The sequence below is a fragment of the Phyllostomus discolor genome, chromosome 7 (genome assembly GCF_004126475.2).
Source record: "Phyllostomus discolor isolate MPI-MPIP mPhyDis1 chromosome 7, mPhyDis1.pri.v3, whole genome shotgun sequence".
Taxonomy (NCBI): Eukaryota; Metazoa; Chordata; class Mammalia; order Chiroptera; family Phyllostomidae; genus Phyllostomus; species Phyllostomus discolor.
The window spans coordinates 35,475,239-35,498,714 of record NC_040909.2 but is presented as its reverse complement, the minus strand read 5'-3'; the positions used below and the strand labels follow the sequence as shown (position 1 = coordinate 35,498,714).

The 23,476-nt window shown below is 44.9% G+C and overlaps 1 protein-coding gene across 4 annotated transcripts in view; it reads left to right on the top strand.

Moving 5' to 3' along the window:
- NMNAT3 (nicotinamide nucleotide adenylyltransferase 3) overlaps positions 1–23,476 on the top strand; it is a 98,291-nt gene that overhangs the window by 42,033 nt on the left and 32,782 nt on the right. For 2 of the 4 annotated variants that reach the window (XM_036030727.1, XM_036030724.1), the window contains exon 2: positions 5,742–5,891. The exons of 1 other annotated variant lie outside the window; for it this stretch is intronic. In XM_036030727.1, coding sequence (XP_035886620.1) covers positions 5,783–5,891 — 109 coding nt within the window. In that variant the 5' untranslated portion in view covers positions 5,742–5,782. The remainder of the gene's footprint in view (positions 1–5,741; positions 5,892–23,476) is intronic. One more of the 4 variants, XM_028519006.2, reaches the window with a different exon arrangement.

Below are 23,476 nucleotides of genomic sequence, written 5' to 3'. Positions count from 1 at the left end.
CTCACCACAAGGAAAGGTGAATTGACTGCCTCCCAAGCTATGAGCATTAGCACATTACATCTGCAGCGAGGGGCACTTAACCTCCCAACTCGCCTTTCCTCTCTGTGTCTCAGCAACGGCCTGTGACAAATAGGCCGAGGGGCACATGCTTAGTTAGAATTCAGTACATGTGGGGCGTCGGCCAGCACCACATTACCTGGTGATTGAGGTGAAGTGTTGGCAGCATGGAAGACCATCCTCTGGGAAGCTGGGGCAGCCTGACCTTCACCAGGCAGAGGGGTCCTGGAGGTAGCCATCCTGGAGTTTGCTGATGCACCACCGTGGGAGCACCTGAGAGCTGTTTCCAAAACAGGAATATGAATAAGTCACATCCCTGTTTAACATCCTTCAGAGGCCAAGCCTGTGGCTTAGTGGCCTGAGCACCAGCCTATGAACTAAAATCCTTCAAAGGCTTCTCAATGTCCATAGGATGAAATCCCCCACAGACCCCTTGGGAGCCTGCATGATTCTTGCGGCTTCATCTTGGGCCACCCACACATCAGCTCATACCCACACGTGGCCATATGGACATGCTCGCGGCTCATGATGCACCTCAGGTAGTGGTTTCTGGACATTTACAGTGCTGGTCCCGGTGCCCAGCACACCCTTTAATAGCCTCCTCATCAGCTCATCTCCTGCACCTTTCCTGCCCTCGCTCAAAGGTCACTTCAGAGAACCAGCCCCTAAATAGGTGAGCGTGTTACTTTCCTGTGGCTGCTGTCACAAATCACCATAGATTATTGGCTTAAAACAGCACAATTTTATTTTACAATTCTGTTCTTCTTTCAGAAGTCTGTAGTCCAGGTGTCAGCAGGGCTGTGTACCTTCTGAAAGCCCTTGGGAGAGTCTCTCTTTCCTTGCCAGTTCCAGTATCTGGAGGCCACTTGCACTGCTTGGCTCAGGGCCCCTTCCTTCACAGTCAAAGCCAGCAGCATAGCATCCTCTCTCCTTTCTGAGTGCCGCTTTGGTCCTTGCCTCTTAGTCTATCTCACTCTCCTGCCTCCTTCCTATTAGGACCCCTGTGATAAAATTGGGCCACCTGGATGACCCAGGATAACCTCTCTGTTTCAAGATCCTTACTTTAATCACATCTGCAAAGTCCCTTTGCCTGGCAAAGTGGCAGCCCGTCAGCACTCCAGTTCCCTGGGGCAGAGGGGTGACCTTAGGGTTCATGTGCAAGAGACCATAGTGTTCCTGTTGGTGGGTCCTGGCATTGCAGACGGTACAACAGGGCAGGAATGCCTTGTTTGATTTCTGTCCAAGTCAAGAGGGATGGGGTACTGGGGAGTGGTCTTAAGTTCCTCTAGGAAGCAAGAAAGGTCATATTATATCTCTGGAAGGCCCTGTCTACTGACTGTTTGGGACAAAACCAGAGAGAGAAGGTAGTCATCTGAAAGGGACAGTGTGTGGTTGAGGACAGTCATTCTCTCATTCATCCCACACGTTTCCTGAGCCCCTGTGTGCTATGCTGTCCACTGTGCAGCAGTTGAGGGGACCTCGATGAACAAGAAACCACCCTGTAGAAATTCTTCTACTTGGGGGAGAGCAACATGGAAACAAAGCAATGATAGTTCTGTGGTTGATGAAGGCAGGAAGTGATCAAATGTGCAACAGGTACATTAGCATGATGGGAGAGGGGGACATTGGGTAAAGACTCCAAGGAGAAAACCCCGACAGCAGGGCTGAGGGGGGTGTTTCAGGTGCTTGGAATAGCGCTTGCAGAAGCAAGGAGAAAGGAAGCCCCGTGTTGTGTTTCAGGAGTGGGATGAGGTGCAGGCTGGGCGACCATAAAGTGGGAAGCAGGGCACTGGAGAGGGCGCTGGGGCCACAGGTAGAACTGTTTGCCGTGTCTCCAGTTTCACGATGAGTTCTGAGAAGGCTGTCTGCTACCTTCTCAACTTGTTAAACCCTTCAACAGCAATTATCGCTCACTCTGTGGGCCTCCATTAAATACTTACTGATAACGAATCTTTCCCAGCAGCAAAAGTCTCCCACACTTGCCTCGTCTCACTAGGTATTATTAAATGATAGGGCAGATGAGTCACTTTTACGGGATTCTCCTGGCCTTGTGTGTCTGATGAGACTTGCACTCATATCAGAGCCTGGCTTATTCTCTTGGTGGACCCCTATCACAGTATTTTTCTTGGTCTGAGCTTGGGATGATGTGCGGCTGAAGCAAGTTAGAGTACGCAGATGATGCAGGTGCACAGCCTTGTTCCTGAGCCTGGGTCTGCGTGCCCACTGACGCCTCCTGCCTGCAGTGCTGCCCAGGCAGGATAAGTCACTGCTAGAGCAGTGTGGCTCTGTGTGCCCATGGCAAAGAAAGAAAGGAAAGACACTTATTAAATGCCATTTATTCTTCTTCCCAACCTCATACTTCATTGCCGCTGATGCCACCATTCAAACAAATGCTCTAATTTACAGTTTCTGGGAACTTTTGGAAAAATGGATCAAAACCCCAGGTTACCTAAAATGCTGCAGTTACATGTTTTAATGGCCCTAAAAATTATATTTTGTCAAAGTGAAATAGAATTTTGAAAGGCTTCATAATAGTTGTGAAAAACAGCCGGCCTCTTCGGATAACACTTATCACAAGGCTGCTCTCATGAATAGCTCAGCACACCCTGCAAATATCTCATTAAATCATCCAACCTCACTGGGCAGAAGCTAGCGGCAGCAGCTTGCAGACTGCCTTTTTCTCCTATAGTAGGGGGTGTTCCTGCTGCCTCAAAAGGAGTCTGAAGAAACCACAAACCACCTAGGTTGAGAGTTTTTTATCTTCACACTGTAACTTGGAACACGTCTCGAACAGTTCTCTACATTAGCAGGTACACTGGGCCTTCCAACACCAGGATGCAGGTTTGCTCTCCAACTGGACCTTTTCAGGGTTCGTGGAGCCCTGCTCTGGCCCGGCTCTGTGCTTGGAGCTGACTGAGATTCAGAGGTGAAGAAGGAGCTTACTGTCTGGTGTGCAGGAAAGACACAGGAGCAGGTTTTCACAATAGATGTGGTATGTGATTTGCTAAAGGTAGGTCAGAGACCAGCTAACCCAAGCTAAGTATTAGAAAAGCCATCTCAGCAGCCTTCTGCACTGTCAGCTCCCTCCCTGACAGTTCCATCTCCAACTCATTGGCAGACACTGTGGAAATCCTGTTCCTAGCTCCCTTCACCTCACCAATTCCCACTGGAGAGGCTGCAAAGCCAAATACTTGCTTTTCTAGCCTCCCTTTTAATTAGAGTGGCCATGTGACCTAGTTCTGGCCAATGAGACAGAAGCAAAATCAACATTGGGGGTAGGGAGTGTTCCATAAAAGCTCTTGTGTTCTTGAGTAAGAGGGACAACCAGTCTAGCATAGCATCTGGGTTCTTCTTCCTGCCTTGACTGCATTCATGATGGGTGGTAGCTAGAGCGGCGATCCTGTGATGGGGAGGGAAAAGCCAAGGTCATTGGTTAGATAGTAATCCAGTGCCACAGCTGCTAACATCTAGACTTTTCATCATGTAGAAAACAAATAACCTCTGTTTGTTTAAGCCACTGAGATTAGGCTTCTAGGACTTGCAGCCAAATGCATCCCTAACTGATAATGGGCACCTAGCAGGCAGTCCAGATATAGTGATTGAAGTTATAAATAATGTGATCACCTGAGTCGAGTCTTAACAGATTGGGGTGTGCTGGAGGTATTTCACTTAGAGGAAACTGAACCCGCATGTACAAAAGCTTGAGGCAGGAAGCCATGAGGAGCCCACAAAGGAACCACTAATAAGAAGTTCATTGTTACTAGAATGTAAAGTAAGAGGCAGGCAGTGGTTAGATACAAGCCTAGATAATCAGACAACAGGGGCCAGATTAAAATAGTTTCCTTAGATGCAAAGAAGGCCCCAGGTTCCTGTGACCTAACTCTCCATGTTACCCCTGGAACTGCAGGATTTATAGTTCAGGCCACCACAGCAAGAGGAAGAGAAAGGAAGTGAATTCGTCCCTCCTGTTGGCCAGTGTATTAGTTACCTATTGCTGCTTAACAAGTTACCCTCAAACTTGGCAGGTTAAAACAACGTACATTTACGGTCTCATTGTTTCTGTAGGTCAGAAATATAGATGTGGCTTGACTCTGTCTTCTGACCCAGAGTCTCTTAGTAGACACAGGGCTGCAGTCTCATCTGAAGACTCGGCTGGGGAGGATCCGCTTCCTTGTTCACTCTCATGCTTACTGGCAGGGTTTAGCTCCTCGCCCCATGGTCTCTCCATGAGGCAACTCACAGGAGGGCAGCTGACTTTTTCAGAATGAGCAAGTGAGAAAGCAGAAGAAGGAAGCCTGTGTCTTTTTGTAATTTCTCTCAGAAGTGGAACTCAACTCGTTTGCTGTATGCTATTCACTAGAAGCAAGTTACAAGTCCAGCCCACACTGAAGGTGAAGGAACAGCAGGTGAATACTGGCAGGTGCAGATCACTGGGGCCGTTTTGGAAGCTGCCAACCACAAGCACACTGCCACCTCCTTTCTCCTTCTCCTCTCCCTTGTCATGTAGCAGCAGTGGCTTCTCTTTTACCATTGTCCTTATCATCACCACAGCCACCGTGATTACCAATTAAACACTCCTTATGTCCCAGACACTTTCCATATGTAGCTCATTTACCCTCACAACAACCATATAAGAGTAAGTAATATTATCCCCATTGTGACTGTTGGGAAGCTGGAGTTCAGAGAGGGACTACACTTCGCCCTACATCATACAACCAGTCAGAGGAAGAACTAGGAGTCCCTCCAAGGCCTGGCTGCAGTGCAGTTCCTCACTGCTGCTCCAGGAGGTGGCACCTGAGAGGCAGGAGAGCCACGTCTGCCAGCCCGCCCTGCAGCCCAAGCTGCTTTCTGCTTTCCTGTAAGCTCACGGGGGCCAAGAGCCACAGAGCACAGAGACAAGTGGGCTAGGCCACCTCAAAATGTTTGGGCCCCACATTTCCTAATTTTAATTTGCTCTGCAATTACATAAAAAAATATCTTTGTTCTTAGAAAACATATACTAAAGTATTTAGAGGTAAAGAGGTATTAAGTCTATGACTTTCAAACATTCCAGAAAAAAATAATTTGTAGACACAGGTGTGTGTGTGTGTGTGTGTGTATGTGTAGAGAGAGAGAGAGAGAATGATAAAGCAAGCATGGTGAGATGTTAACATTTGGGGAATCTGGGTAAAGGGTATATAGGAATTCTTTACATGAGTTTTGTAGTTTTTCTTGTTAAGTCATAAATTGCTTTAAAATAGTCTTTTTAAAGTACTGGTGTCCTCTGGGACCTGAGTTCTACTTGGACTATCAAAGATGACATGATATGAGCTTTTACATACCTCCTTTTGACCCCAAAGAGACTCATCAGAGACCAGGGAGGGTACAGAGCTTGTGGGCAGAACATGGTCTCTGAGGTCAGGCTGCCGGGGTTTCAGCCCTGGCCCTGTGGCTTCTAAGGTCCCTGAGGCGTACAAGTAACCATGCAGGTTGTCAAAAGGGTTTGGTGAGACAAGGGATGTAATTTGTCGTGATGCCTCCCATAGTTCTTGGCCTATGGCAAGCCCTACACACATGTCATTGTCGTTATTACTGCCTCAGTCATCTAACAAGTGAGAAGTAATGTCCTGTGTGTGGCTTAGAGACACTGGTCCTGACAGTTGCCTTGGTGCCAACTCCCTGACATGAGTTTTTGTCCCCATAAGACAGAGTGGCCACTGCAGCAGGTGTGAACGTGCCTGACAAGATGAAGAGCCGCATCCCTGTGGTGCTCCTGGCTTGTGGTTCCTTCAACCCCATCACCAACATGCACCTGCGTTTGTTCGAGGTGGCCAGAGACCACCTGCACCAAACAGGTCAGTTGTGGCCACACCCAGTGGAAGAACTAGTGGGCGGGGCCTCATGGGACTTTGCCAGATGCTGTCAGCAACACCACTTCTAAAACTGCTTGGTTTATTCATTCACAGTGTAACTGGTGGCATACATTTCTTCCATCATATTCTGAGGGCTAATGGCCCTGAGCCATGTGACAAGTACCAGTCATATTCCTGGTCATAGAGTGGAATCCTCCTCCGGGTTCCCCTGGGCCCCTGCCCACCCCATGCTGCCCATGAATGCTAGACACTGAGCACTTCACAGAACCTGTGTCCCTGTGAGGGTGTCCTTCCCAGCGCTCTCAGAAAGCACTTATCTGCACCAATGAAGAGGCAGCACGTGCCCTTGAGAACCTCTGCTACTCTTGGTGGGTAAGCAAACTTTCTACATTTGACCCTTGAACAGTGCAGGGGTTATGGCCACTGACCCCCTGCACAGCTGAAAATCCACATAAAACTTTCAACTCCCCCAAAACTTAGTTGTAAGATTTCTTGTACACTACTGGTAGAAATATGAGTGGTTCAGTGGCTGTGGAAAACAGCTTGGCAATTTCTTCCAAGGCAAGTGTTTACCTACCATATGATTCAGTTGCTCCATACCTACTTACTCGAGAGAAACTGAAGCATATGCTCCTGCAAAGACTTGTGCACGAACATGCAGAGCAGCTTACGTGGTGATAACCCCACCATGGAAGCAGTCCAAGCATCCATCAATGTGTGCCTGCAGACACGTGGCTTCGAGTCCCTGCAATAAGGTAGTACTCAGCAATGAAGAAGATTTAACCCGAAACACAGGTACCTCTCAGTTACACTGGGTAGAGTAAGCCAGCACGAAAAAGAGTACACACTGTATGTATTTATATAAAATTTATATAAAATTCCAGAAATTCTACCTGAAACCTATATAATTGTATTAACCAATGTCTCAGCCCAATAAATTCAATAAAAATAAGTAAATAGATAGATAGATAAATTCTAGAAGTTTCAAACTACTCTACAGCGACAGCAAACAGACCAGTAGTCGGGAGGTCAGGGAGCAGCATGGGCAGGGGAAGGATGACAGCGAGGCCCAAGGAACCTTTGGGGGTGATGGGTAGGTTCATTATCTTGATCGTGGTGTTGGCTACATGGGTGTGTTTGTGTGTCAGAACTTACCACATTATACCTTTTAAATATGTATGGTTTATTGTATGCCAGTTATACCTCCATAAAAAAATATTAAATTAAAAAAAAAAAACTCCACAAGGTTGCTTCAGTCCTGTATAAGCTGGGATAGATTCTGTGGGACAAATGACCCGATTTCTTTAACAAATAAAGAAAGAAAGAGAGAGGAATTAGAAACTGTATAAGTCAGCAGAGATATAAGAGACATAAACCAAATACCATGCATGGGCCTTATTTGAATCCTGATTCAAGTCAACCATAAAATGATATTCATGAGTGGGGGAGGTCTGAACACTGACTAGGTATTAGATGGCATTAAAGAATTAGTGTTTAATTTTTAAGGTCAATAATTGCTATTCTATTAAAATGAAAAGAGTCTTTCTCTCTTAGGAAAAAATTATATACCCTTGGTCCAGCAATTCTACTTCACAAAGTTTATCCTAAAGCATGTATTTAGGGGGAAAAGAGAGTATTTCTATTTGGGGGAAGAAGGAATACACTCCCTATATATTTTTAAATAGTGTGCAGAATAATGTTCTTTCAGGGTGCAGAGCTTCTACTTGGCTTGCTGTGAATATCTGCGGGATTCTGAGCCGCTGAGTGGCTTTTCCTGCCAACTTCTACTCATCAGAAATGGCTTCGTGGGCAGTGTCTTTGCTGTGAGCTTTATTAGGGCAGGGCCTGTACTCTGCTTTCTAGAATGTGCTGCTTCACAGACAACGACATGCACACACTGTGCTGGGGACTTCAGGTGTTTGAGGTTCGTGCAGACTCTGCTTCACCCACATGGTAGGACTCTGGAGTGACCCTGTGCGGTGTCAGAGAGTGTTCCTGGTCCCCAGAGGTCATGGTAACCACAGAATGCCTGGATATACTTTATATTATGTATGATTTTTATCACTGGGGTATTAATAGGTAAAGGGGCCTTGGTCACAAATGACCTCCAGTACCTCCTTTGCCTATATTCTTAGTCATTCTTCTGCGGAAAGTACTTGGTCATTTTGAAAGTCCATAATGAATTTTCCTGCCTGTGTCTTTGCATGCTGTATGTTGGGTTGGCACCTTTCAACACTGCACAGGTATTTCCTGTATCTTTCCCAGGCCAGGCACTGTTGCTAGAAGTAGAGTTGATGAAACTGTATCCCCTGCCCTGAAGGAGTTCACAGTTTTGTGGGACTAGAGATGCACAGCAGCAGGTGATTGGGGCACTAGGTGCAAAGGAGGAATGTCTCTCACCTGGCAGCAGTGGGAAACTTCCTGGAGGTGACACCCAAGGCTTGGGGAATGTGAAAGACTTAGGCAGGTACAGTCTGGGGGATGTGCAGAGAAGGTAGCATGGGTAAAGCACAGAGGTGGAGAGAGCCACATTCCAGCACATGGGGGAGAGATGAGGCTGTTAGGGAGGGAGGACCAGGTCATGGAAAGGGGGACTTTTTGCCATCAGGAGAGGTATGTGGTATGAATTTACCTTCTCTGCACAGTCGAGCATTGTCTCTCCCCTACACACAGCCCCAGTCGCCAACAGCAGCATCCCACAGCCAGCAGATCTGTGCACTGAGCCATAACCCAACCTGCACCCTCTCCAGGGACAAATATTCAAACAAGCCATTCCTCTCAATCAGAATCAGCTCACGGTTAAGGATGGATGAAAATCTGGCCCCACAGCTGACTTTCTTTTTTTCTTGAAGAAAACTAAATCTCCCTTCTGTTGGTGTATTTTCACTAACAAAAAAACTCCTAATTTTTATTTAGCATTGCATGCATATGAACTGAATGAACAAGCTAAGGCAATTTGTTTAGTACCTTTAAGTAGAAATTAATGGTGTCTTTCTAGTTTGCTGCAGGAGCTGTAATTTTGAACTCTTTCCCCTTTCCTAAGCATCCCTTCTTCAAACCGCAATTGTCCTTCCTGCATTTGTTTCTTACCTTTCCTCCTGGAACAACAATGAGTGCTTAAAAACTGACAGAAGCTCTATAATGTGTCAAAACTTTTAACTACCTATAGTTCTGTGAAAACTTAGATCTGTAGATTTTCACTAACACACTGACAAAGTCGTACCTGCTCAAAGGGTAAACTGTTAAACAAGCTATTTTCTTGCCCTGCTGTACCTGACAGACTGTTTGGGAGTGAGATGTGGGAGTGAGATGTGGGCCGGCGGGGATGTGTGGCGTCTGTGGGTTTTCTGTGTTTTACGGTGCCGTCCTCTAGCCAGAGGCACTTCCCTCCGCTGGCCCTGCATGCCGAACGGGCCCTCTCCGAGAGGATTCCCAGAGCCTTGAACATGTGCAGTGGTTGTGGGTGGTTTTGAAAAGTTCATTTGGGATTTTTGTTCTTGATCTGCTGGGTTTTGTCAGAAATGATTCAACCAAACATGTGACGAGTCAAGAGCATCAGACACACCTAAAGCATTTCATTCAGGATTCGAGCCTGATTTTCTCTAAAGACGTTGGATGTATTCCCAGTTGTAAGCAGCTGTTTTCCCAACATGTAGTCACAAACTTACTAATGGAGGTCGACTTCAATTTGTATTCTGTTTTCTTTTATATCAATGGCTTATTGTTTCTAGTTAATATAATTTGGCTGTTGGCCTATATTTTAACAATAGCCTACATGTATTTCATTTTTTAAATCAAACTTTCTGCCAGTTTAATAAATATTTATGTATTTTAAGTTTTTATTTATTTATTTATTTATTTTTAGAGAGAGGGGGAAGGGAGGGAGAGAGAAAGGGGGAGGAATATCAGTGTGTGTTTGCCTCTTGCACATCCCCTACTGGGGATTTGGCCCACAACCCAGGCATGTGCCCTGACTGGGAATCGAACTTGTGACCCTTTGTTTCGCAGGCCAGCACTCAATCCACTGAGCCACACCAGCAAGGCTTAATTAATATTTATTAATGACAGCGTAGCACCTGTTTGTTTTATGTACCTAACAAACTCATACCATCCTTACTATTTGCCAAGTAGTGTTCTAAATGCATTACATGAACTCATTTAACCTTCATAACAATCCTGGGAGGTGGGTACTATTACTCTCTATTTTTCAAATGGGGAGGCTGAGGCTCAGAGATTTAGTAACTTGCCTGAGGTTACACAGCCAGTAAGCAGTAGAGACAGTTTGCCCCAGATTCTGTGCTCATAACCAGCATGTCATGTTGCCTCCATTCATTCAGCAGATTACCTATTGAGCTGGGAACTCTGCTAGATGCAGACATAACATGGGAGCAAAAGTGGTGTCTGTGCTCCTTGGGAGGAGGGGTGCCTTAGTCACGTTGGTCACTAAAGTGTAACAAAAATACCGTAGACTGGGTGACTTAAAGACAACAGAAATTTTCCGTATTGTTCTGAAGTCTGGAAGTCCAGGATCAGGGGGCCAGCATGATCAGGCTCTGGTGAGAACTCTCTTCTGGGTGGCAGACTTGCCGACCCATTGAATCCTCACTGAATCCTCACACGTGGAATGCAGACTGGAAGCAGGCTTTCTCATGACTCTTAGAAAGGGCACCAATCCCATTCCTGAGAGCTTCATCCTCATGACCTCATCTAACCCTAATTATCTCCTACAGGCCCTGCCTCCTAACACCTTTGCACTGCGGGTCTCAACATACGAATTTTGGAAACACAAATATTCAGTCTGCTGCGGGGAGACAGACATTAATGAAATCCCACAGAGAAAAAATTACTAGGTGACATATGCCACTAAGGGGAAGTTCCCTTTGCTATCAGTGTGAATGGTGAGGCAATTTGACAAAGGCAGAAAAGCCAGGGGAAATGTTTCTGAAAGTGTAAGGACTGAGCTGGAGAAGAATAATCAGGCACTTTTTAGGTTAAAGTAACATTGTCTAAGGTCGGGATGAAGGGAAAGAGCTTTCTCGGCAGCAGCAGGCCTCTGCGAGGACTCCTGAAGGGGCAAGTCCCTAAGACAGAGTTGGCAAGAGCAGAGTCGGGGTGCACTAGGGGAAAGTAGGGAAGTGGTGGGGGCTACACTGCGTGGGAGTCTGAAAGACCAAGTAAGGAATGTGGACTTCAGGTGAGAGGGACTCAGTGAGAGTCTTTAACCAAGTGGCCACTAGGTAACTTCTACTAGGTGAGATCTTGACACACAAATCCTCAGAGAACCTCTGGAAAAGCAACTGCTAGAATGCTCTTAGCAACCTGCACCTGGATAGCTCACATCCCCTATCCAGTGCCTGGATTGCTGGCTCAGAGTTCAGGCCCTCTCGCCAGAGGGAACTGGACTTGGCCTTGGAGGCAAGTGCACAGCCCCATACAGCTCCTGCCTGCAGCTTGGTCCAGGGTGTACTTCCCACCTCATTGCTAAGGTGATCTTGTGCAGCCTTATCAGATGCCTGGATAAGGTTCTGACTGTTACTTGCCTGCTCATCTGGGAACTACCAAATAGGGAAATGACTTACTCTCTTGTGAACTCTTGCTAGCTCTGAGCAGTCATCTTTTTCTAAGTGCTCAGAAACTGTCCGTTCCCTGATGTTGCTGTGGTTTGAATTTAGGGTCCCAAACTATAGTCCAGAATTTATCCTTTATGCTTTTCTATGACCAGCTCAACAGATGCCTCCAGAAGGAGTGGCACTGGTTTCCTAGACCCATGGAGAGAAAGTGGGCACAGATCTGCTCTGCTCTTCAGTCTTTGATCCAGCCTAGGCAGGATTGGTAGGCCTGTGCCTGGCAGCCTGCTGGCATGCACACCCCACCCAGCCATGCTCATCTCTGACATGGTTGCTCTTAGGTCCTGGGATTCTCCATTTCCGCTGCTCTCCCTTGGATGTCACAACCCACAGGAGAAAGGATTGCAGAATAGCAAATCGTAGAGGAGTTGCACTCCCCTCCCTGTGGCCGTGGGATCACAAAAAGAACAGGCTTTGAAGTTAACCTTCTTGTCAAACGGACTCACTAGTCCATAATCTAAGCAATTTACTTCACCCTTCCAACCCAAGTTTCCTCAACTGCAACACGGGAATAAAATCTCCTAACCTTATAAGGTTATAATAAGGCTTAAATGAAATGATGCACATAAAGTGTCTAGCCCACCTGACATACCAGTACACATTTGGCCTCTCCACTTGCATCCTGAGCAGGCCCTGACCCAGTGCTAGTTGAAAGCGGCTCCCATTCTACGGCCATGACCAGACAGATTTGCATGCTAAGCTCATATCTATGCATGGGAGTGAGGAATGTACCACACAGTGTCTCCTGTTTTCTTTAGCCCTTTCTTCATTCTTCAGGATGTTATTTCCTAACGATCCTGCCCCACGTGTTTGTGGCATCCCAGATTAAATTGCATCGTAAAGATAACAACCCAGTTGAAAGCTTTGTCCTCTTTCTCCTTTGGACAACCTTGAGGAAGGGAAAGGTATCCATTTTATGGCTCCCAGGTTTTCCTCTCAGCAACTTGCACTTTAAATGGAAGCATATTTATTGCAACATCATTTACATCAGCAGTTTTCTGTGTTACATAAAAACATCTTATCAGTGTCCAGTATGTTTCACGGGACTGTTGCTATCCCTGTGGTTTTAATTTTGATTCTCTAATATACAGTGGGTATAGAGAGAATTAAATGCATCTCGATCAGGTGGTGCTGTGTAATCTGAGATAAGGGGAAAATTAAGCTGTGATATTCTGTTTAAGGCGGTGACAGCTCCAGTTCTGGGTCTTCTGGGCTTTAGGAGATACCAGGAGAACATGAGTAAATATTATATAATCCCAGCATGTTACTTTAATCTCAGGTTCCCATGAATGTTTATTAATCAGATAGAGTGATTTTAATATATATTCATGGGCAGTTCTCCATCCAGCCTGGTCTGAAAAATTGTTCATTTGCACATTTCTAATTTAAAACTTTCTTCTGCAGGAGATAGATTTAAGAATGTTGTATTACTCCAGCAATTATGGTATTTGGAACCAAGATAAGTTTTTCTTTATCATATGAGGCTTCAAGGGTCTCTGGCTACACAAGTGTTAACACTCCAGATTCTTTCAAAAGGAGGCGCTGTTCTGACTTAATAACAAATCAGCCTTTTTTGTTATCCTTATATGTCTACCTTGGGATGTGGCTTAGATCCAGAGATCCTGGACAGGTCTCTGAGGGGACAGTTTCCATGGCATTACTTTTGCACCACGTTTGACTGTGCCAGGTTAGAGGTCAACAGCATTTAACCGATGAGCGACCTTTATATCGAGGTCTGCAGGCATTTTGTGAACCCTGCGTTCTGGTTTTCACTCTGCGTCACTACTGCTCGTATGTGCAGTGCTATGAAAAGTGGGAACCATTACTCATGTCCCTATAAACTGCAGGATGCCTCCCACCTCTTCCCGTTCTCTCACCCATTTCTCCTTTCCCCGAGCCAAAGGTACAAATTCAACAGGTCAAGGCTTTTTGTTTAATTTTTTGATGGTTTAGTTTTACTTTGTCTCATTCCTCAGAAAGAGCCGAAGTTGCAAGCCATGTGTCCAACAAAGAACTAGTGTCTATAATATATAAAGAAATCTCAAAACTTAATGAAAACGCGAACAGTTCAATTAGACAAAAGGAAAAAGACAGCAAGAGACATTTCGCTGAAGAGGATTTACAGATGGCAGAGAAGTACATGAAAAGATATCTAACAACATTTGCCATTAGGGAAGTGCAGCTTTAAACCACAAGCAGGTGTCACTACTTACCTATTAAAATGACGAAAGTGAAAAACAATGACAACACTGAATGCTGGAAAGGATGCGGAGAAACTGGCTGCTCATAATTGCGGGTGGGAGCATGAAATGGCAGAGCTGCTCTGGGAAACAGTTTGGCAGTTCCTTGTAAAATAAAACCGCATCTGACCCAGCAATTATACTCTCGGGCACTTATCCCAGAGAAATGAAAACCTATGTTCACACAGAAACCTGTGCAAAATGTTCATTACAGCTTTGGTTATAATGACTAAAAACTGAAAGTAATCCAGATGCCCTCCAAGGGCTGAGTAGTTAAACTGTGATTCATCCAAACCATAGAACCGGACTCAGTAACAAAAAGAAACAGACCACATCTGACGACTTAGATGAATCTCCAGGAAATAATGCTGAGTAAAAAACAAAAAAGCCAACCCTAAAAGTTTCCATATTAGATGATGCCATTTACATAACATTCTTGCAATGATAAAATTATGTAAATGAGAGCAGATTAGTGCTTGCCATGGGTTGGGGATAGAGGCTTTGGGGGGAGGGGCAGAAACAGGAGGGGAGTGGGCATGGTTATAAAAGTTCAACATGAGGGCCTTTGTGGTGAGGGAACTGTTGCGTAGCTCTGCTGTGGCGGCAGAGATGTGAAACCTGCAGATGTGGTGAAATCTCGTAGAACTGAATACGCACACTCAGGTGAGTGCATGTGAAACCTAAATGAGACCAGTGGATGGTATCAGTCTCAGAGTCCCAGTTGTGCCATCACAGTATGATACCGACACATGTTACCATGGGGGAAACTGGGCAAAGGGCACAAGAGACTCAGCTGAATTCTTTCTTACAACCTCATATATCTCTGTAATTATGTCAGAATAAAAGGTTTAATTAAAAATACAAAAAAAATGGAAACAACATAGTTGATCAATGTAAGGATGAAAAGGTGACGTGAGGAAGTGGCTGTCCTCCACCTGACCACTTCCATGCCAGAGGTTGTCAAACAGAGTCATGTCAAGTACTCATGTTCCCATTGCACAGATACAAGCAACTGGAGGCCTGGAGAGGTGGTGTGTTTTGCATGAGATCTCCCCAGCAAGTAAAAAACAAAGCCCCAGCCTCTTAGAATGCAAAGCCAATACTCTTATTATCGTGCCATAGGGAGCCCCATGTCCTGAGCAGACTGCCCTGTCTCTGCATGTTGTCTCTGCCTGCCGCTGCTGCCTGAACAACCAGCCAGGCCGAATGTCCCATTCCCTGAAGAGACAGCTCCAGAGTTGATATGCCAGGACTTGCAACCATCTCTGTCTTCCAGATGGGAAGGAAAGATCATTCAGAGTTAGGCACCAGCATTTGGCATCTTTTTAAGCAGGTCATAAAGAGAACTCATGCAGCGAGCATTCGGAAAACCCAGACCAACACCAGATGAAACAGTCAGTGAGGTAACATTCCCAACAGCACAATGGGCATTGGTGAAAACAAATTGAAGAGATGTGTCATTATAAATATTTCTGAAGATGAAGTTCTAGAGAAAGACTTAGACCTTGGGGAGATTTATGACTTACTGATAATTATAGGGAAAATAAATCTTAAGAGAACAAACCAATTTAAGAATAGGTTTTATAAACTAGTAAGATTGATTACTTCTAGGGGGAGGATGGAAACAGCAGAAAGAATGGGGGAATGGGAATAAGGAGGGTAGAAGCTAGAGTGAGAGGGGAAAGCCCCTACTCTGAGTGTATCTGTTTCTATAGTCTGACTCTTAGAACTATGGAATTACATGTCCCAAAAACTAGACATACAGTTAAACCAGGATGTGAAGGGAACCCGAGGTGAAATACAAACAGTAGCAAGAGAGCTTAACTGTATTACAAGTGAATACATAGCCACACTGAAGAAAGTGAGAAAGAAAAGAACCAACCTCAGCAACTTGGAAAGCAGCATTATGACTGGATACCACAAGAGTAAAGACAGTAAGAAGTGTTCGTTAAGTCTTGTTCTCTAGTTAGAAAACTTGCTTTCCACAGGAGTGTGGGTGAGCAATTTGAAACTACCTTTTGAAAATAAAAGCAGCAAGCAAATGGGTAAATCTCTGTGGATGGCAGAGCTAGGTCTGGCATTGTGTAAGGAAGGAGTGACAAGTAAGGGAAGGAGGGGAGGCTGGAATTAACTCCATGGTGTTGGATTATAATCAGAGGTTTCAGTATGAACTCGTGGTTTTTAATATATGTGCAGATGGATAGCTATAGGAATAAATACAGAAAGGTGTATGTATATCTGCATATGTATATGTATAATATATATGTACATACACGTATATGACTGTATGTATAATATACATACAGAGATAATTTCCTATCTCTGCCTTGTAAGAGGTGTGCAGAAATCATAGAACCCCAATAGAAATGAGTATAACTAGCCCTCTTGGTTTCTAAATGCCATTTTTTTCAATAAAAAAAAAACAGGGCTCTTTGCAGAAATGGTTGATTTGGCTGGGGGGTCGGGGAGCAGAGAGGACATGATGAGCCTGAATATCTTGTGGTGCTAGAGAGCGAGAATGAGCTTAATAAATGATAGCGTGTCAAAAAGACATAGGAGCCAATTTAAAGAAGGATCCATTGGGTAAATCAGGGATAATTTAAGGAACAAAATAAATGATAATGGGTTGTACTCCATAGAATAAAATAAATATCCGTTAGTCCATATTGATAAAAGTAAGTGAATGAATGAATAAATAAGTGCAAGAGAAAGGACAGTTCTTCCTCTCAGTGGAATTCTTACTGAATACCATGGAAGCAGTGTTGGAAACAGAAAATCACCATTTGGCAAACAGCATAGTAATGATTTTTAAATACCAGAATCATCAGTGGACGTTAAATTAGTGGCAGAAGTACGATGGGACAAAGGATATTTGCATAGTTTCAAAGTTTTTTCCCATAGATACTTATTAATTACAAATACACAGAGGAGAAGTAGCAACTTCACAGTAGAGAAACCTGGCAAGCACCGCTTCAACCAGGTATGAGTCCCTGTCACCAGAACCAAGACAAATCAGCATCGCGTACCCCAGGATGTGATGCGCTGAGAAGGGCCCAGCAGCATTTATGAGGTGTTCCTGCCTGAGGTGCATGAAAGGTCAATCTGATTGTGAGAAGAAAACATCTGACAAGCCAAACAAATTTGAGGACATTCTCCAAAATAACTTCTCTAACATGGAAAGGTCATGAGAGACTGAGGAACTGCCCCCAGTTAGAGGGCACAGAACAGTCACCATACAGTGTGAGATTCTGGGTTGGACCCTAGGCCAGGAAAGGCCACTGGGGGGCAGCACGTTAGCGACTGCTCGTTTCCGGTGCAGACCCGCGTAGAGCTCTGTGCGGTGGTATATTACCCGCCGGAGCAGAAACCACGCGAGGGGTTGTGGGAACTCTGCGCTGTGATTGTCAAGGGTCCTGCGACCGTACGTCTAAAATTGTCTCCGAATAAAAAGTTAAAATATAGTGTAAAATTACAAAGGAAGCCAAAAATTCTGTTGAAATCATTAACTACATAGCTAAACAAGTTTCTTATATATTTTTAAAAATAGCATTTATCACATGAAACCAAAATAACAGTAATAACATTACATTTGAATGGCTCCTTTATATTTTACAAAATGTTTTTACATGTATTCTGTTATTTAATCCCCAGAACAGCCCCATGAGGTGGCATTATTCTCCCTCCATTTCAGAGATGTAGAATCTTCATCCAAGAGATGGTGAAAATAAGGACAAAACACGTAAACAAGCAGAACTTCAGGGCCAGACAAATGGACCTGCATTCAACCCAGCACTGCCATTTCCAGCCCAGCCACCTGGGCCAAGCCAGTTAAGAAGCCTTAGCAGAGAATGGCAACTGCCTTTCCTGCTGTGGGTGCTCGGGCTGGGGCACAGCTTAACGTTATTTGAGGGGGTCTGTCTCCGTTCTTTAAAAAAAAACTTTCTGTCTGTGCATGTCTGTATGTGTGTAATATGTAGATACATTTACATTTATTTGTATACGTTTGAGTTAACAGTATATTTGCAAAGTGGTTGCTAATGTGAAGGTGTCTGAGGAATGCACTGGGATGAGGAGGAAGGATGGATGATCACAGGGCAGGCATCCTCTGCACCACCCTCTGAATTATCCCTGATTTGTGTCTAGTGCTCTCACCGTCTGTGCAGCGCTTGGAAAACTTACAGCTGTTCAAACCTAGGATATCTTTTCCTGAGGCCTATTCTGGACTTCAACGCACAGGATAAGCTATGGGATTAGGAGCAGGGGGGCTGACATCGCCTTGCCCATCACCCCGCACAGCATTGCACACTTGTATGAATTTATGAGAACACTGCCTAGAGAGTAGTCATCGCTCCATCATCATATTTTGCGCCAAATTGTTTTTGTACTTGGTGGTCTTTCGTGTCTCTTTTTTTCCCCTTAGATTTCAGTGGACTTACATCTCTTCTGGTGTGAGGCCCAAAAAGTAGCACCAGAGACAAATCGCGCATAGCCAATACCCTTGACCATTCCTTACATCACCCCAAGCAGCTGTTGTTTCTACCCTGCATACGTGTGTAGATAATGCGCAGACAGTGTATTAACAACATAGAGTTTTGGTTAAGATCATGCACCCTGGGCTCAGACAACGAGTACCTAGGTCCACACCCCACTGATACACTTAATTCACTTTGAAGCCTTGGGGCAGTTAATTAAGGGACAGTTGCTTCTCAGTTTGTTCATCAGGAAAGTGGAAATAGCAACTGCATTTCTTTCATAGAGGACTTGTGAGGATTAGAGAAAGAGTAGTATATGTAAAGACTTTAGCACAGTTCCCAACACTTTGTTAGCTCTCGGTACACGCCTGCTGTCATTTATTATTATTATTATTAATGTACAATATATACAGCAAGCCACACATAAAATATAACTTTAGCTTAGTTACATAAACTGGAGCATCTAGTAGAGTAAGCTCTTTTCTGCTGCACCTGCCTAGACCTGCTCCTCCAGCAGTAACCAGCTTCACTTGGTGCTGGGTTTAAAGCCCCGCCATGGCTGCCACGTGACTAGCACCAGGCACTACTCCCCAGCTGCTAGATGAAGTCTCGTTTCCGCATTTCTGAAAGCAGATAGGGGCTGAATCTTCCCATCAGATAAACGGCGGAGTAGCTCTGTGTGACCTTTTTCACTCTTGTCACAGAGGTAGTGGGACTCCTGTCCTTGATCCGAGGTCCTGTTTAGACTCTAAACTTTAGATCCCGAGATTCTGCTGTGATTCCATGTCTGGTTCCCCCTGGTGGTTGCTGGGATGCCACAGTCACTAGGGATAAACATGTGCAACGGTACCCAGCTCCCAACCCTTGAGTACACCTGGAACAACCATCTGTGTTTTCTCTCTCCATTCTGGACATTGGGAGGATTGTGGCAACAGCAGGATCAGTGGTGGTGACAGTTGCAGTAGTGGTGATGGTGGCCGTGTAAATCACAGTGTAAGAATGGCAGTGGCGTTGGTTGCTCACAGTGTGGGGGTGGAGCTGGGGATGGCAGGGCCCTGGTTCCTGTGTGATGGTATGGCACTATCCCAGTGATGGTGGTGGAGAGTCCTGATGTTGGTCAGCAGTGCTGATCGTGATTTGATGACGCTGGCAGTGTGAGTGATGACCAAGTAGAGTGTGATTCCCATAATTTAGATCAGCGCTTAACCCTGGATGTCAAGCGTGTCAGGCTTGTATTTGAGGAAGCTGGCCTCAAGTGATCTAATATACACCCACAGCTAGAAAACACTTTCCTAGGCCTGAGTCTTATAGGCAATGCAGCTGAGTGAAAGCTGCATGACTCCCCCTGAAATAAATTGCCAGTGGGGTTAACTGGATATTTTACAACATGTGATCCTCTGACTACTCATCCAGCAGAATGCCCCATGAAGGCTAAATGAGCTTTGTAAACCCTGAGATCTCTGTCTCCTTCTTGGAGAGTTACCATGTACATCCACATGTTAGGGGCTTTCAGAGGATCTGCTGTCTGCAGTAAAAACCTTTCACTTTGCCTGCCCTGGTGTTTGTTAAGCTTATTGGATCAGTGAACCCTCTTTAGGGGAGCTGGCAGGTACCTACTTACTAGTATACAGAAACACTAATCTAAGCAACACTTGAAAAGAAAAACAGAACTTTTAAGAAAAATGTTCCCCCCTGGAGGGACTAATTTTTTTAGTGCTTGGTGAGAATGGTTAGCTTTAGGTTAGCTTTGCAACTCTAAATTATGTCTTGTTTTGCAACTGGAGAAGATTGTCTTATCATTTACATAATTAGAATTGACTATTAAATACATCAGACATGTAAATTAAGGGTATTGTTAGAAACAAACCGCAAAAATGAAATTGCATTAAACTCCATAAAATATTCACAACCTAAGAAACCCATATCCTTTTCTTTAAACTAAAAATATTCTTACTGAGATATAATTGACTCTATTCTTTTATTCCATATTCATAAAATTGGTTATTTGGTCATTACAGAAAAGTGGGCCTTGTTTATGGCCCACTGCGGGGTTAATAAAAGAACTTTGGATAACAGAAAGGAAGTGGTCCCTCTCCAGGCAGTGCTGGCCCACGGTTCTCCACTGACCTGTAAGAATCCCGTCTCCCTGGGATGCTTGGGAAAAATTATAGTGTACGTGCCTCACAGCCAAGAATTGTTAGCGATGACATCAATGCAGACCTCACTTTAAGAAATACCAGAAAGTACTGACGTGAAAACATTGTCCTCCTCTTTCTCGTTGTTCCCACTGTCAGTCTTGGGAAGAATTCCAGTTTCAGGCTCCTCGTCCCTGCAGCAGTGTCAGGAGCTGCTGGGATGGTGCAGGTGGGCTAGTGGGCTGCTCAGGTCCCTTCCCAAATGCCCTGTCTGTTCACCTCAAGGGTAACGTCCCCATCCCCACCAGATGCACTTACTGAATTAGGGAAGTGGATTCCTGAGATTCCTACAGTGGTCCCTTCCTATTCACTGAGCCATCGTTAGTCTTAACACGAATAGCACAAAACAGCAGCTAAGCAGTTTAAATTTTATCCATAAAATTAAGCCCTGTGTTTCACCACTGCATTTAACTCTGTGACCTATTTTATTGAATCCCTTAGCAGATCTTGGACAGTTTCCTTGAGTGTAAATTACCATGAAGGTAAATTGAAAAAGTATCAAGAAATAGTCAAGAATATTAGTGCAAAATCAAGGAGTCATCAAGCTTCAGTTGTTCTGAAGATTAAAAAAAAGAAAGTCTCTTTTCAATACAGTTAAAGTGGAAAGAATTGATTTGATTAACAAGATTTCACCTTTCTCAGGTCACTCCTGCCTTCTGCATTACAATGTGACTCGGTTTTAGATGTTTCCTTTTCCAGAAAATCTGCTCGACCTGTTCAGAGCCTCTTCTGGGCTCCCCGTGCACCTTTGCCTGCACTGACCACCATGTAGTGACTGTCCTTCTCTCCCAAGACAGAAACCCCCATGAAGGCAGGGCTGCCACTCTGTTGCAGAGTTCACAGTGCTGGTGCACTGCCTGCCTTAAAGTACATGCCAAGCTGCCAGCTAAATAAATGAGTGTGGCCCCTTCTTGCCTTAAAAAGAAGAGAAATGCTGTGTATAGTGAAAACAAGAGAAGCAGGGGTATATTCAACTGATATTTCTGATGTGCTCTCCAACCAGGTGTTTGCCTGAACTGGTCACTGTCTCCTACATTAGCTCATTTAAGTCAAGTGAAGAGACTGGGGAACAGAGGTTAAGTAATTTTCCCCAAGTCACGGCTCATAAGCAGCAGAGCTGAGTCTCTTGCTCAGGTGTGCCTCTGCTGCTCTCTCAAGTGTCTGCCGCTACAAAGCCTGTCTTTTTATTTTTTTAATTGATTTGGAGTGGGGGGAGAGGGAAACATCAATCTATTGTTCCACCCATTCATGCATTCATTGGTTGATTGATTGATCCGCAAGGTTGTGGGTCCCTGAAAGAGAATCAAACCCGCAACCTTGGCATATTGGATGATGCTCTAACCAACAGATATTACCCAGCAAAGGCAAAGCCTATCTTGAGATGACAACTGAACTGAGGGATTGCCCAGAGCTAGTTATTCATTGATGAGAAACGATGCTGCCTTGCATAGACTCCATGCAAACGGAGGTTGCCCAAAGCAGTATTTCAAGCTGCTTTCCTGTGACTCCATCAGCGGACTTCATACCAACCCAGGACTGTCTGATTACAGTCTGCTTCTCCACCACTACTGCCCCCCCGCCCTGCTGCCCCCACCCCTGCCTTTCTTTCCTTGTGAAGTTCCTGCCAGATCTAAGGCCCCCAAAGAGAAGGTAGCAAGTTCCTAAGGAGCAGAGACTGTAACATTTAGGAGTTCTGGTGAATTCTTTTTAAAAACCTGCCTACCCTGCAAGGCCACTCATTCTGGTCAGCAGGCAGAGAGGCACAGCCAGGAGTTAAATGATGGAAAACAGAAATACGGAAAAGAAAGAGGTTCTAATACCCTGAAAGCACGTAGGACCCCAAGGAGCCAGCTGCCCCATCCGAGGCTTTGTTAGTGCTCAGATAAACAGAAGGCACTCCCAGCTGACCTACACTAGGTGCCTGAGACTCAGAGAAATGATTATAGCGAACAGGGCAATGGAGAGGGGCAACAGAATAGCGCTTTCTATTCAGGACCCAAAGGGAAGTTTAAGCCCAACGAAATATAGCTGCTTTGTTGTTTACTTTGCCAAGTTGTTAAGAAGCTGCCCACAAAGAAAGCAGGACATTTGGAAATGAAAGAGAAAGAAACCTCACACTGACAAGCTCAGGCATTGAAAGATTCTGGAGATCAGAGCTTTGTTACATGCAGGAAGGATTTGTGGTTAAAAGTATTCGCATGAAAGAAGGGGAGAGAAGGGCAGACAGAGGCGCATATTCCGAGGGCACTGAAGAGGGAGAAAGGATGATCATACTCCTGGTAATGGCCGCCATGGCTCCAGGTGCCCACTGTGGTTCCAGAGGGCCGCCAGTGTACTGTGGGATGATGAGAATGCCCGGACCTCTTCTTCTCCCTCCTCCAGACATCTGTGATCCAGGCACACAGTGGCCTATGAAATTGATGGGTGCTTCTGGCCAGCAGTGCACTGAGCAGAGCAAAGAACAGGCAGTCTCAAGTTCATTTGGACCATGAGAGCGAAGAATAATCTGGCTGAAGAAACGAAACAAGTAAAAAAAGAAGGCAAAACTTGTTAAATAACTTGAAATATGATAAAGAAAATAAAAGGGTGCCCAAATGGCCACAAAGCCTTAATAACCTCAGCCAAATCATGCATTCCAGGCTTATTTCGGAGGCCAAGTTTAATCAAAAAGACTTTTGTTTTAAGAATGCATATCCATTTAGTAATTGAGTATCTGGTTGGTTGGTTGTGTTTTTTTTTCTTCAATGTGCTTATCATCACTCTGGCTCCTTTTCCTTGGATTGATCCCGATAGTTCTTTAAATGTTTTTGCCTTGCAAGGCCTTGTTGTCCAGGGTGCTTTTCAGCCAGCACAACCAAAGAAAGAAGAAAATGGACAGAAGGGCTCATGAAGTGGGTACGGGTTGACTGTGCCTGTGCCCACAGGACACTGAGCTTTCTGAGCAAAAGCCCTAGAACTGGAGTTTGCCCCCCCAAAAAGAATCAAACCGTGCAACAAGGCAACCAAGGCCAAACATTACCTAACACTTTCTCA